The 16509-nt window shown below is 41.9% G+C and overlaps 1 protein-coding gene across 1 annotated transcript in view; it reads right to left on the bottom strand.

The window, feature by feature from the left end:
• Positions 1-273: 273 nt before the first annotated feature.
• LOC124594196 (transcription factor GATA-6-like) overlaps positions 274-16509 on the bottom strand; it is a 277300-nt gene continuing 261064 nt past the window's right edge. The window contains exons 7-8 of the mRNA XM_047132554.1: positions 12681-12816; positions 274-3649 (exon numbers count right to left, since the gene is read on the bottom strand). Coding sequence (XP_046988510.1) covers positions 3105-3649; positions 12681-12816 — 681 coding nt within the window. The 3' untranslated portion in view covers positions 274-3104. The remainder of the gene's footprint in view (positions 3650-12680; positions 12817-16509) is intronic.

The following is a 16509-nucleotide window of genomic DNA, read 5'->3' as shown; positions in this document are numbered from 1 at the left end:
CTTATCCTCATATTATTTCTTGGTATTAGTTTTACACCCTGTTGATTTCGAGGCAAGATAGATTGATCACCAGTGTGTGTGTGTGTGTGTGTGTGTGTGTGTGTGTGTGTGTGTGTGTGTGTGTGTGTGTGTGAGAGAGAGAGAGAGAGAGAGAGAGAGAGAGAGATATTGTAGTTACTGAAGTACTTAAAAGAAAGACCACCTGGGAGACATTTGTTCAGTCAATTACCTGGTCTAAGATTATAAGCAAAATTTTGAAAACATCATCAGGAAACAGGTTTTATTTTTTATTGTGAGATACAGTCTGCATAGTAGATAATTCATGATCCAGACTAAAATTTTATCACCACATAAAAAGAAAAAAAACTAGAATAAATCACTCAGCTGTAAAGTTATAAGAATAATGACAGTAACATATGAGTTGCCAATGCAGTAAACTGTGACGTGTGCAAAAATGGTTCTAATCTACAAAAAAAATTACAAATAGACAGAATGAGCAACTTAACACTATTTTTAAAAAGTTTTTGCTGCAGGTTTGCCACAGACAAACAACAGTAAAATCAGATCACTTATCTATCAACCAACGATCCCCCTAGAACATGTCTTGTTCATCTTTCTTATTACACAATCAGTAATAACAACGCAAAAAATTTATCACTATTTTACAGTCTGTTTTATGTTTTACTCTAAAATCATCATAACAATAACAACAAAAAATGAATAATGTGAACAACAGATCAAGAATAGGACAAATATTAAATGTCTGTTAAATTTCCCTGCTTGTTGCAATATTCATCAATTCTTAGATCATTTTCTAGGAGACAGTCTACGTTGCTGGCCATTAATGTTCGTGCCAGGTCAGTGTATTAATGTTCCACTCATGATACCATTCCAGACAACTGCAAAACCGTCACAATGTCCATAATTTCTGCAACAAACCATTGCCTTTGTTTCTGGTATGGCCATGTAGTGTACATATGTGGTGCATAACTTCAGTGAAAGAAGTTTGCAAAATATTTTCTCAAATTTTATTTAATGTTAGATTTTGTTCCTCATCTGTTACTAAGGATACTACATGCTCAAACCAAGAGTGCATCTTAGGACCAAAACTTATTAACTGATTTAATGAAATAACTAATTCCTTTTGTGGTAATTGAAGTCATCCATAAATCAGTTTCTATTTCTGTATTTTCACTGTGATGTTGTATGACGCTTGAAAACCTGCCCACAAACAACACCTTAATTTCCATTTATAAAATGAGACATCTTTTTCAATAAACTCAAATTTTGTATTCCAATGTTTCCCAGAATGTTGTGTCATTGCTATCTATTAAGTTGCAGCTGGCATTACAATACAAAGCACTTCACGAAATTGCTAGAAACTGAGAAGAAAAAGAAATATCTAGCTGAAATGAAAAACACAGTATGTCAAGTACAGAAACACAATAACCTTCAATGTGGAGTACAAACCAGAATGAAATAATAATGTCTCTAAAAGTACTGTTGCCTTCATTTTAATTCTGTATCATGGAATCTATCTACAAAAAGAAATTATGGGTGAAACTGCACTACATAAACAATGCTCCGATGACATCTATTTAATTCTTGTACGTTCTTATTCAGAAGAACGTTCACTGACTACCTGCAAACCAAGTGAGTGAAGAAATCATAGATGCCCTTCCCCTTGAGTAAAGAATGGAGTTAACCTTTCTTTATCCATACTTCCATTACATATTTGATGTTGCCGATATCGATAAAAGGAAACAGAAGCTGCTGTGAAGTGAGTTAGAAAGAAGAGCACACATGAGTACAATGAAGGGGAGACAGATATATATATATATATAAGCACAATAGAGTACAAAGGAGGACACACATATCAATAGAAAGAAGTACAAAGAGGGAGACACACAAATAGAAGTGGAAACAAAGAGAGGCACACCTAGTCAGTGATGAGCACAAAGAGGCACGCACACGCATACACAGGATGTGGCGTTGTTAGTATTTGTGTGTAGTATGAGTAGGTCTTGCTACTGAGATGGGTGAAGAAGGAAAGGGAGATGTATCGTTTTGATTTCTCTGACTCATTCACACTAGAAATACATTCAGAGTGAAAAGGGGCCATTGCCCATTGAAAATTTGCAGGCGATGACGTTTAACTGAGAAAATATTGCAGCCCACTGTTGTTACGCAAGTTAACGTTAATCTTCAGTCAAAACAAGATTCCTGCTACCGCAGTAACACATTAGTAGTTGACATCTCCTCGTTAGTATCTCGGTTTCCATCCACGTTTACTTAAAATGATTGTATTTTGGCGAAATTACATAGTACTGGAGAAGAGCAGCACTTTATAAATTCTGGTAACGACCAAGTGGCATGCCGTTAAATGTACTGAACTCAAAAAACGTCAGTCTCTCTGCCGTTAAACCACCTCTCGTAATGGAAATTGACTAGAAAATTATAGCTACACACATTACTGAAACTTTTTGGGAATCATTTTTACAGGTAATTGGTGTAACTGGTTAGTTATTATAACAAGATAAAAAGAAATTGGTAAGGACTTGTCTCGTTGGGGCAACCATTTGACGTGCTTCTTTTAAAATTAAGGACCAAGTGAAACATTTTACAGGTGCCGCAAGTAAGTGTGAAACTAGCTCCTTTGAGGGCAACAACACGTTGCATCCTGCTGACAAGTCCCACGGAACGCCTGTCGACTATGTGACAAGCTCTGCATACAACATCACAGTACAGCGACTACGAGATCATGCAAATCAAGAGCGTTTCACGAGGGGAATGTTACCAAGTACCTCGATCACGACATGAGACCGTCGCTCGTATTTGTCCACAGCCCACCGGGAAACAGGCAAGAATGGGAATTAACTTCCTTACGACAGCCATAAAAACTACACAAAAGAGAGAGGGCTCACTGCCAAGTGTCAAGGATACAACAGAGCGTAACAAAGTCGCACAAATGCAGGCACAGGGAGCAGTCTAACACGTCACGATAAGTGAAACTTTTTAAGGCAGAAGCCTGCAACCGTGCCCGCCGCAAAAGAACACACACTGGCGAAATTACAGTTTCCATCACCACAGCTGTACCAGCAGGCCTATGAAGTCATGGAAACTACCGATGGGCGGTCCATGTTTTCCTGAGATATCTTGGTTGCGCCGCTGGCGCCACCGTTGTTATTATTATTGTTATTGTTGTGTAGGGAGACGATGTGCGGCGCGACGGAGACGGGCGACTGCGCAGGCGCCAGCAGCGGCGAGCGCTCCGGGGATTCGAGGCGTGGTGACTGCGGGGGCGGTTGGTGCTGTTGGTGGTGGTGCTGTTGGTGATGGTGGTGGTGATGATGCTGCTGCTGCTGCTGTTGGTGTTGGTGATGGTGGTGGTGGTGCTGCTGCTGCTGCTGATGTTGCTGCTGCTGCTGTTGTTGTTGTTGTTGCTGTTGCTGTTGTTGCTGCTGCTGCTGTTGTTGCGCGAACGTGTCGTAGAAAGCAGCGGTGGCAGAAGGGGTCGCGTGGTAGGCGGCCGGCGAGCCGTACAGGGAGTAGCCAGACAGCGCCCCCGCGCCGCCCCCGTTCAGTCCACCCACGCCCACACCGACGCCGACGCCCACCACGGACCTCACGTCGCCGGACACGAACGAGTCTGCAACAGCCACAGAACACACACATCAGCTGCAAGCTGCACCAGCCCAAGTGCGATAACATGTTCGCAGAATGAGAGGAAGAACAGGATGTCCAACGAAGAACTACCTGATGTTACACTAAACGTGTCTATAAATTTATGAACAGCGTTCAGTGAAATTTTACTCCATTCCTCGTTAAGAAACTGATCCAGTGTCTTGGAAGATGCTGGAGTATGGTAACGAATGTCCCTTAATATTCATTTCTGGAGATATAGAGGAGAGGAATAATGCAGTCTTCAATCTTCATACTCATATTTTTGACATTTACAGGCACGTGAGTGGGCATCACCCTGGAAGATGCAGTTCGCTTCTGGGAGCGCTGTGCGCGTCATTGATATAAAATAACCACCTACACTGCTTTTCTGGACCTTGATAAAAAAAACTTTTATTCCTAGTTTGACGAAAGTAATTACTTCAATATACAATATAACTACCCAAGCCATTACCCTGTAGGAAGATGACCCTTCTGGATTGCAAGATTCTCCTGTTTTATATTGATATATTGATAAATCATGGCTTGCGACAAGGAACTGTGAAACTACATCAGTTAGATCAGTTTGTGTGTTTCCATTAATTGGTAATCCAGTTTTTCCGTCCAAGCATTAGATTTACATTATGATTACGAGCGGAATCCCTAATTTCACTTCCTTGTTTATGCTGTTTCCTACCCAATGATTTTTATTGTTATCGTACGCTAAAGGGGTATTTTAAGCCCACCACTGACTCCCATCGTACGCTGGTCTTCTGCTTAGATGAAAGTAATTACTGTGTTTTTCTGTTAGGAATGGGTTGTGACAGGTGGAAATTTTTGTCAGACTCGTATTCGAATAAGTTTTGCCTGCTTTTCGCCAGTAATCGTCTTACCCACTAGACTGTCTGAGTTCTCAAGGGGCATGTGTGAATAGTGCCGCAGTGCAAACGGTTTTGTGGAGAATCATGACTTGCTATAGCACATATACATGCAAAGTGCATTAAATTCATTGCAATAAAATGGGCCATGAGGATGAAATCAGTCAAGATGAAATGAAACTATAAATCACTGAGGACTGTTCAGAAGCGCTGAATCTGCAATGTAATGAGTATGTCGTTACAAATGACAATTTTTTTCGTGAGCACTGCGTGATTATAAATGAGAAGCAAACATTCGTGTATGTTCTAAGTGCTAATTTATTTCGTTAACCAATTTTTGGCTCCCAAGGTCTGATGATGGCCATTTAAGCCGAAAATCGGTTAACGAAATAAATTACTACTGTAGAACATCCTAAATTTAGTGTTCTTCATTTACAATTTATTTACTTATTTATTTATTTTCTTTGTGTAGTAGGATTCGCGTTTTCGAATGGATACTTCTTTCCGATCTATCCATTCATTTCATTCCAGTGAATTTAATTCACTTATGGACAGCTATTGAGAAAAATGTGGATCTGCACGTGCAATCGCTGTGTGATTTGACTGCCGACCACCCAGATGCACAGTGAAAAAGCACAGTGAAACAGGTACTCCTCCAAATAATCTTGTTGGCAAACAAATTCGAGTCTACGATAGTGTTCCACGAATCACGATGTGTACGTGAATACGAAGCACGCGAATGATGCCTATACAGCAGTCACCAACGGTAATGGAAAAATTTGCTACTCAGTATGAGTGATGGGGTTCCAACAGCCTGCTCCGTGCTCTGTCTAACAGATTGCAAGCGCGTCTGTGACATGCAATACGTAAAAATACGATCTTGTACGTTGGCACTCCCTCGATAGGTTATTAGTTATAATCTGTCTATTACCCCGTGATCACAATAATTTGATCTCATAATATATTATCTGTCCCCAGCAACATTGGACAAACATTAAAAATACAGGCAGCAATAAAAGTACAAAGTTTGTTTCCATATATAGCCAGAAAAGCGATATTAACTATATCGGTAGGCAAATATTTTCTCTGAAGAATTTAGAACTCCTTTTATAAAAACCACACTTTTCCCAGGTGGCATATACATCTTACAACATTAAATTCATTCTAAATGATTGTAAATAATCTTCATTTGAGAAAGAATACGTCTGTCCGAATCTCTAAGAAATCCTACGGCAATTCCCGTACCCGACTTCTGCCGCCTGAAATTATTACGAAATGACTGACTTGATGAGACAAACTTTCTCTAATGCTACATTTCATTCATTTCCGTTGAGTGTGTAATTAGTATGAAACTAACAATTAACAGATGAGTGTGGTGATCGAAACACAATCTCAGTCACATGGCCGCTGTTTAACGTGAAGGTATGGAGACAGCAATATGCCCCTTGCTGCTTACGCAACCAGCACGACAAAGAAGAAACTTCTGTTGCCTACACGTCGCGGGGTATACTGATTGAAATAGCAGCAACACAAGCTTTCTACAGAAACTTCATAAACCAACGACTCATTTCCACCGGATTTAATTAAAATAATACCATACATATATGGAAAATATAAAATGGTAGTGAGATTCCTAAATAAATACTATCCTGGGCAGGATGAAGTAATTAATGTCGCGGTTTTTTCTCTTTTTTTTCTTCCGAAAAGGAGCAAAAAATTAACCTCATCAGCAGATATTAGTAACACCACTGTTGAGAGAACAACAATCGTGAGACAATTATTAATAAATTAGTTATATAATACAGCTTAATATTGTTCAGTATTTTTGTTTATCGCGCTTAAGTCACAGGATTTAGTAAGAAGCGATCATAACGCTGTCGATTGTTTGTCTCTTCCCAGAACTGTGCGTGCAGTATTTTAAATAAAGTTCACGATTCCACCTCCTTTATTTCGTGACGGAGGCGACTCCTAGCTATTTTAACTACGAAAATTTTATCTCGAGACATAGTGTCCATATTTTCTTCTCAAAGAAATTATCTGATACGCACACTTCCTTATTTGCTACTAACGACAGCTAGTAAGAACTATAATTTTTGAATGGAGAATGTCTATAGCACAAAAAAATTTAATTATATATTTCTGTGGTCCCCCGCAAGTATGTTCCGATTGGCACTCCCAAAATGTCGTCCACTGCCCTTAACTTACGAGCTTCCTAGCCTGCAGCACAATAACAACAAATATTCTCGGTGAAGCGTCTATATGTCTTATACGTTTAGAGGTTAATAAGTGAAAGGTATCCAGAAATCAATCTGCATTTTTTATGCTAGTGTCTCACCAAAACTCTGAGAGGAGTAAAAATTTTAACTGGGAGGGTGGAGAGGGCGTTCCACATCTATAAAGTCACGAAGGAACATCCAGTTTTATCTCCCTCGTTCTTTAAACTGAGTTCACGAAACAGTAAAACACTTAAAAACACAGTTTACTGAGTAACAATTTTATCAAAACTAATGTAGATGGCACCGAACCGCCTACAAACAAATGTTTCCCCATGAAAGTCACACGAGCACGCCTGAACCAGTACAATATTCGAACGACATCACCATCAGGTCACTTCCAAAAGTCACCAAGTAATCGAGTACATGTTCAACAACGTCAACTACACAGAGAATGCAGTTCTAAGAATCATGTACATGTTCTTACTTGAAAATAACCTTTTACGAGCACAAATCTGATTGCATTTTTCAAATTACGAATCTTTTAAACAAGCTGCTATTACTGGCACCAACTACGGTTGGTATATAAGCTGAAAAATTCTAGGCCTAAGCAGAGGGTTGATCCATAAACGTCAGGTCCACTGTGTAATTGGAAGTATACAGAGACCGATGTGTAACGCGGAATTGAACACTAAACATCACTAGAAACGGACACACCTACAGGAAATGAGGCATGGAGTATTCTGTAATGAGTAGAGAAGCAATAACAGCAACGTGGATCGGCCAGGAGGACTCAGTGACTTCGAAATGGGAGGTTACCTAACAAATCCATCGGGGAAATTTTAACCCTTCTAAAGGTCTCCAGGTCGACCGCTGGTGATGTGCTTGTGAAGTGTAAACGCGAAGGAACAACCATAACTATCAGCTAAACGAGACCCAGGCAGATCTCAACTATTGACAAGCAACAACCATCGAGTGTGGTTATAAAAAATCGCACGGAAACAGTGGAAGGCATCATTCGTGAGTTCCAAAGCGCCACCAGCACCGCAGCAAACACAATGACTATGAGCACGGAGATAAAAAGAATGAGGTATAATTGTCGAGTAGCTCCTCAAACCACACATTTCTGTAGTCAACGCTAAGCAATGCTTGAGGTGGTGTAAAGGGCGACGCCATTGGCCAATGGGCACTGGAAACGAATGATTGGGAGTGATGAATCACGCTGTGCCCTGTGGCCGTCGGATGAGGGAGTTTGGGTTTGGTAAATGCCTGGAGAGTATTCCATGCCATCAAGTGTAGTACCAGCAGTGAAGCATGGGGAAGATGGTGTTTTACGTGGTTAGGGTGTGGTCCCCTTATTGTGCTTAAGGGAACGCTAAATGCGGAAAATATTAAATTTTATAAAATTGGGTAGTGTGTACAGAAGAGGAAGGGTTCGGAGACGATGCAAGATGTTTGACCCTTATCTTCTTCCTTCGGAGGCGGTAATTGATTGTATCAATATGGCAATGCAACCCGTCAAAATGGAGCATCTGTGAGGCAATGATCTGTGGACAATAACACTCCTGAAGTGGACTGGTCTGCCCAGTGTCCCGAAAGATATCCACAGGAACACCTTTACGATTAGTTATAACGTCGACTTTGCTCCAGATCCTAGTGTCCAACATTATTTCCCTCTCTGGTTTCGGATCCTGAGGAAGAGTGGGATGCCATTCCACCACAGACATTGACACACTTCATTTGAATTTGTCCCCCAGCACAGATGAAATCGTCATAAAGGCGGAGTGTGGGCACATCCAATATCAATGTGCATAGGTGAATCTAGTTTTAAACTTACTACTTAGTAAGAGAGCCAGACTTAGAAGATAACTACAAATTGTAAATGATCAATGAAAGAACTGTGTTCTTTGCTTTCAAGCGTCCAGTGGATACATTCGATGAGTTAACCTCTATGTCGCCCATGTTGGATAGTCATTTGGAAACTTTGGCTGCTTATGGTATCGAAGACCTATTAAAACACTAAGCTGTTGTCAGACGTCGTTTCTTCCAATACGTGTATCGTGAGCTAACATTCTGATTTTCAGATGTTGTGTGGATTACTTTATAATTTATTTTCGCTACAAACCAATAATTACATAAGACTTGTTATCAAAACAGGGCACTGGAGCCCTACGTTATGGACAATAACAAAGTTACTGACGAGATACTTCAGCAAAAAGAACGACTTTGAATGTTCTTTCTGCTGGAATATCTCATACGCAGCTTGATTAGTGTTCGCAACTTATGACTTCAGTGCTTCATTATGATTATTAGTGACACATAATGAGAAAGGACTTCCAAGAGTAAGTTATACAGTATTATGGCAAGCGAAGTAACTTCAATATTGAATGCTGACTACAATTCAAAGTTACGCATATAGATCATACTACTTTATCACAAAGCCACTAAGTCGCGATATAAATAATGGTGGGAACATTCTGCCAATCCTTCAATTCCTCGACGATAGAAATCCATTTCTTAGTCTGAGAACCATTCGATAACCGCTGTGTGGACGTCTACCCACGTCTGTGCAGACTTGGTAGAATTGTTCGCACCATTTCACTACGAAAGGTCATGACACTGCGTATTGTCCATATACTACCATAATTTCATGGTGAGTCTGTTTGCAATTTAGACGAATTGCCCACCAGAATCGCAATGTCCCACGTATTCCAACTTTGTAGTACATTTAGAATTGCCGCGACCTATTACTCGCACGCTCGGACGCACCTGTTATGTGTCTGCAGGGAAAGCGGGACATGTACTGTCTTCCGACAGTGCACAAATCTTGTTGGGCAATGGTCGCAGCGTGGAACAACATGTGTAGCTTAAGTTTTGAAATCCTCTCGCAACTTATTTGTACTGAAATGAAGGCTAAGACAGACAATTGGTACATCAAGAGAAATAAGTTCTAATGTAATGCACTGATCCACTTGAAAATGAGGGTGTATGCCTTCGATTCACGTCCCGGAAGAAAAGGGATGGACACAGATAATTGTTTTAATCTGTCGTTTACATTCGGCGAGTTTCTGCGTTTTCTGCGTGTGGTAAGTCGTGCTTTAAATTATGAAAGCCGCGTTGCCTCGCAGAGCAGGGCCTGGTTAGCGGCTGTCGTGCGTCATGGCGTGTGTGGCCTAGCTGGCTTTCGCTGATAGCCAACCGGTCGCCGATATGAAACCTGCTGCACAGCCTCGGAGCGGGTTTCTGCAGGTAAGCCCCGCGATAACACCGACTTTGCAGTATTTCTTTCGCAGAGGACGTCAAGTTCGTTCTTTTTTTTAAAAAAAATTTACGCCGGCGATATGCTAAACACTAATGGCAACAACCGCTGGAAGACCAAGTCCCTGTTTAGAGGACACACTAGTTTTCTCGCAGACAGTCGTAAAATTCAGTTACGCGACCCTTAAAAAATGGTTCAAATGGCTATGAGCACTATGGGACTTAACATCTGTGGTCATCAGTCCCCTAGAACTTAGAACTACTTAAACCTAACTAACCTAAGGACAACACACACATCCATGCCCGAGGCAGGATTCGAACCTGCGACCGTAGCAGTCGCGCGGTTCCGGACTGAGCGCCTAGAACCGCTAGACCACCGCGGCCGGCTACGCGACCCTTACAACGCATTGCTGCACATTACTCGAATCACTTACGTGCCTTCACTTCAAAATAGTAGACCCTGATTCGAGAGTCAGGACATCAGCCCTCTTGCTAGGGATGACCCATTTCCAAAATCTGATCCAAAAGCGTTCCAGTGCTTTCCAGCTGCTGCACGCGCATTCACCCAGTAAACGAAATCTTCTCATTCATTTGTACTGCCGTAATATATCAGTACGTTTATTGCACGAATGCATATTCTACTAGCTACAGGATAGTTGTTACTCAAATTCTTCATAAAAATAACTTTACTAGGGGATAACATCTCAGAGGTGACCAATTCCATGCCGTGCTACTGACGCGAAGATCTGCGTTTCGTTTCCTGAAGACCGTTTCAGATTTCCGTGGGACGAAAAGCTCTCACGAGGAAAGTTGACAAGTTACTGGAGTAAATATGCAGCGAAATTAGTAGACAAGCAGCCCAATCGAAAGACTTGCACTAGGCTGGAAGCGATACGGCGTGCATTTATTTAACTTAAAATTATACCTTTTGGTCATCAACTAATAAAGCTGTTGTGTACATAGTTCCGCGTAGTCAGTGCGTACACAACGTTCCCACTAGAGCGCGCCCCGCTAAGCACAACAGCGCAGGCGCAGCGCTCGTCCGTCTCCGCACTACGAGATGGCGCTGTCTTAGAGACGGACCAAATTCTGCTTCCGCCGATCCGCGTATTAATATGTAACGCAGCCAATGAGATTGCTGCTAACATAGAACCTTTTCTCCTCGCGGATCACACTCGCGCAGTGATACCTGAACGCACGAGGTATTATAACGAGTGTACAGACCTCCGATTAGTCAGTCTGCATCAGTCTGTACCAGTCTGCATTAGTCTGTAGTCAAGCTTCAGTCTGCGCCTAATAAGATTATCATATTCCTGTACATAGTCATGAAGATAAATGAATAGACACTTTGTCAAGTATCAGAGATATGTGAGAATAAGATTAACGTACCAAGACCAAAGGAACTTCAGATTGTCAATTGTAAATAGCATCCAGAACCAAGTTAAGTTATTTTTATGTTTGTTATTATTTTAATAAATGTGTGTGAAAATTAATCAAGTTCTGTTAAAAGTTGGTCACCGTCAATCTGCTACTCTAAGCGTGCAAGTGGCATTTCTATCGTCTGACCTAACGGCAGAAGATAAACACGCCACGATAAGACCACGAGACATATTGCTGACACTCGCCTACTTCGTTAGAGCGACAAGTCAAATAATCTGATGGTGTGTGTACGCACACCACAAAAGTCTTACAACTTGACTTCATATTTTACGTCTTTCGGGGAGGTATTTAGTGTAGCGATTACCACACAGTGAATACACGTACTCTACCTGCTCAAAAGTATCCGGACATACATTCATGTACTTAATAATATGCAGTGTCTCCACAATTCTCCTTTTGACGGCTTGAATTCTCCTGTAGACAATTTCAGTGACGCCTCTGAACGTCTGTCAAGAAATGGCAGCATTTTTTCTTCTTCATCTTCAAGAGCCGAAACCAGAGCAGCTAGTACTGCTGGACGTAAGGTCTTGAGTTCCATTGGATACCGGTAGGTACTAAGGGCCGGCTAGCCCCTTTCAGGAACGTTATTGTCCACAAACAATGGTCCCACATGTGAAGTTTTATAAGAGAGTATATTGTCATACTGATATCGTCTCCGAATTGTTCCTCTACTGTACGCAGTGAACAATGCTCTAAAATGTCCTTTCGAATTTAACATTTTACTCTCGACAAAGGGACCACACCACAACCACGAAAAACAGCCGCACACCGTACCACCACTTCCTCCGCACTCCACTGTTGGCACTGCACTGCAATGTTCTCTAGGCATTCGCCAAACACAAACCCCTACATCGGACTGCCACAGGATAGAGAGGGATTCATCACTCAACTGGTTTCCAATCATTCACTGTTCGGCGTAATCGCTGGGCGTCAAGCGTCGCTTAATATTGACCACAGAAATGTGTGGCATATGAAGAGCTCTTCGACCATTGTACGCCGTTTTCTAACTCCCTGCGCAGAATCACTGTGCTATCCTAATTGCTGGTAGCACTTCGTAAATCTCAACTGATTCCTTCAACTAAGTTCTTGCTATCCCTGTCCGCCACTACATGACTGTTTAAGGAATATTCGCATCGCCTTTGAGGAACGCTTGAGAGGCTGTGCCGCTGAGACAGACAGACAGACAGGCAGGCAGGCAGGCAGGCAGGCAGGCAGCTAGGCAGGCGGGTACCTGGGTGCTCCATCTTCACGATGCCGGATGCTGCGGACAGGACGCTCGGAGTGCTGCTACCGCCCCCGCCTCCGTTACCGCCCCCGCCAGCGCCGTCGCCCTTGGAACTGGAGCTCTTTGGTTTCCGCTTCCGAGTCTGTAACCACAAGAACACCAATGAGTCACGTGCGCTGCTTTCTCTTCATAGTACAAACATAATTATCCTCAATCATTTCTTGCTTTAAAATGCACACAACAACTCTCAAGATGAATTCATTACAATAATCCTGAAAAATATTAAGATGTTCTTTCTTTCTGTGTTCTGTTACAGGTACAAGCAAATCCACATGTCTACAACAGTAGGTCAGAATTCATGAAATGTGATCACTTAGCAGACCAAATATTCTCCGTAACTAATATTTACCCTATTTTTCGTCTTAAGATTGTTAGTGAACGCCTCGCTGGTGTAGAGGTAGTAATCAAAAGTCCTATGTCCCAGACACTACCGCAGTCACTGTTTAAATACAGAATAAAAAAGAAACCATTAGCAAAGATGGCCTCAGACTTGCTGCATAAAGTCACGCTCATCTTGCCAAGCGTCTCTTCCAAGACGGTGTAGGACAGCGTTTCAGGGCAACCTTTTACTCTTACGAGATGAAAACAACCCCCAAAAAGCGGGACAATCTGCAACGATCAACGGGATGATGATATAGATGGCAAGAAAACCACTGCATTAAAGACACATCAGGTGTATCCACATGACATGTGGCTTATAACTAAGGAAGTGTCATGATATCTCCATTCACAAAAGATTCCAGACTAAAACCGGTAGAGCACTTGCCCGCGAAAGGCAAAGGTCCCGAGTTCGAGTCTCGGTCCACCGCACAGTTTTAATCTGCCTGGAAGTTTCATATCAGCTCACACTCCGCTGCAGAGCGAAAATTTCATTCCGATTCCAGACTAGTTACCTATTAGGACTCCCGGGAGGGGACTGCCGAGGGGAAGGTGACCATGAGAGAAACTTTGAATGACCAATTTAGCGACAGCATTCTACGAGTCAAAGCATGGCATGTTACAAGTTTGAACATAGTAGGAAAGTTAGAAGATCTAAAAACGGAAATGCTAAGGTAGAATATAGTTTGGATCAGTGAAGTGAAATGGGAAGACAGGAATTTCTGGTCGGACGAATATGGAATAATAGCAACAGCAGCAGAAAATCGCATAACGGGAGTAGGATTCATTATGAATAGGAAAGTAGGGGAGAGAGACACCTACCGCGAACAGTTCAGTGATAGGGTTGTTGTCGACAGAATCGACAGCAAACCAACATCGACAATGATAGTTCAGATACACATGCCAACGCCGCAAGTAGAAGATGAAGAGATGGAGAAGCTACACGAGGATATTCAGCACGTGAAAGATGATAATTTAATAATCGTGGGGAACCTATATCACGGTGGCAGGGGAAGGAAGAGAAAAAAGAGTTACGGGTGAATATGGGTTTAGTAGTAGAACTAATTGAGTTGTGCAATAAATTTCAGTTGGTAATAGCGATAACTCTGTTCAAGAGGAGGCGGTAAACTTTGAAAAGGCCGGGACATACGGAAAGATTTCAGTTAGAGTACGTCATGGTCAGGCAGTGATTCCGAAATCAAATACTGGATTAAAATACATACTCAGGAGCAGATACAGATTCTAATCACAATTTAGTAATGGTGATGAGTACACTGAAGTTCAAGAGAATCGTCTAGCAGAGTCAATGTGGTAGAGAATGGGATACTGAACCACTGAGTAATGTCACACGTTCGACGTTTGCTAGGGAGGTGGGTACAAGAGCACTTGACATCTCTAAAAAGAGCAGTCACAATCTTTACTCTGTCAGACACAGGTGCAAGGAAGGTAACTGCGAAGAAACCTTGCGTACAGAAGAAATACTTCAAGTAACCGGCGGGAGAAGTACGTACAAAAATGTTTAGGAGAAGACAAGAATACAGCAATAACACCTAGGAATGAAACAAACAGGAAGGACAAGGAAGCCAAGGGAAAATGGTAGTATGAAAAATGTGAGAAAACCTAAAAAGAAATTGTTGCCCGAGTGTCTGATTCAGTACATAGGAAAGTGAAAACAATTTTGCGTGAAATTAATATCAAGCTCGGTACCTTAAAAAAGCAATGGCAATTCCATTGTCAGACGTAGAAGAGACAGCGGATAGGTGGATAGAGTACATTTATGACATTTACGAGGGAAATGGCATGTCTGATGAGAAAATAAATGGGAGTCGTTATGGAGGACAGTCTTGAGAACCCGCATCACGACGAGAATGAAGGTGGCTAGGAGTCTCGGGCTAAGGGGAAGAAGGTAGAGGAATGGAACAAACTTATTCACCGCAGATGTTGAGAATACCGTTGTTCGACAGGTAAATCTGTATAATCGGTTTAGCTTAGGCGTCAAAAGTTCTTTATCATACTCCATTAAGACGACTGCCTAGATAGAACATGCTGTCCCTCTTCAAATATGCCCCAAATCTACATTCGTGCAGAAACATTATTTCTGAATTACCGTAACAGCAGTGACATTGTTGTACGAGGCTGTAAGACATTCAGTCGGACTCAAATTGCATTACAAGTTTCACTAGAGAGCTTATTTTTTTGTTTAATGCGTGAGCTTTATTGCCGCCGTCAGATACTACGTAGGTCCATAACTACAAAGCAACAATCATAATCACGATTATCGCAGGCATTCACAGTTTGTGTATATGTTCTTTGGCAACACAATGATAATTGAAAAAAATGACCTTTTTGTACAACTTGTTAGTATTAAGCTAAAAAATATAAAGCATTCAGGAGAGCTAAAGACTGCAAGATAGTAAGAGGAAAGAAAGAACGAAGGAATAGATATCGGGAAGTACTCATCGTAGCAGCTGGCGGTTATTGTCTTGGAATATATGTCGAGTCTACACCTCACAGCCACTTGCCTGCATTGTATTACTGTTTCCACTGGCATGCGACCTTGCGACTGTGGCTCAGGCTCTGAAGATCATTATTTCCCTTACAGAGCTGTTGTTAGTACTCACTAAGCAACATTATACAGCACTGTAAAGTTACAACTGATTTTTTCACAGAAAATGTATTGTAACTACTGCTATGCAAATATAGCACAAATCTACAGTTAGCTAAACCTAAGAATGGCTCTGAGCACTATGGGACTTAGCATCTGAGTTCATCAGTCCCCTAGAACTTATAACTACTTAAACCTAACTAACCTAAGGACATCACACACATCCATGCCCGAGGCAGGATTCGAACCTGCGACCGTAGCAGTCGCGCGGTTCCGGACTGCGCGCCTAGAACCGCGAGACCACCGCGGCCGGCCTAAGATTCTGAACTAAGGCAGATGTGATATCAACACTTCTTTGTTTATTTCCTTCACGCAGTATACAAATGTGAGTGCCACCAACGATATGGAAGCCTGATCATGAGGGTAGAAGAAACACACGCATAACGTCGTCAATGGTCAGTTCCCTTGTGCCACCTTACACTCCACTTTACTCACAGTCTCTATGGGATCCTCTCTGTTTTGCACTCTTGAATCTCACTTTCCTTGTATTCTATTAAAGCTCTGAGATTTCATTTACTAGATAGGTAGTTATTTGTCATTTTCGGGATCCTAACAGAATTTTATACCTGAAGGTGTTAAATGATGCCGAGTGCAGGTCAAAGTATTCTGCAATTCCTTCGTATTCGTCTCCGCACTTGCAGACGCCCCTGTGACTGAGCTTGAATCCTTCAGGATGACTAGAGTAAGGACAAAAACGAGTTGAAAGATGCGCCAAGCCTTGACTGCGACAGC

This window comes from Schistocerca americana, chromosome 2, assembly GCF_021461395.2.
Source record: "Schistocerca americana isolate TAMUIC-IGC-003095 chromosome 2, iqSchAmer2.1, whole genome shotgun sequence".
In the NCBI taxonomy this organism is placed as follows: domain Eukaryota; kingdom Metazoa; phylum Arthropoda; class Insecta; order Orthoptera; family Acrididae; genus Schistocerca; species Schistocerca americana.
Note: the sequence above shows the minus strand (reverse complement) of the source record. Positions and strands in the feature narration are given on the sequence as shown.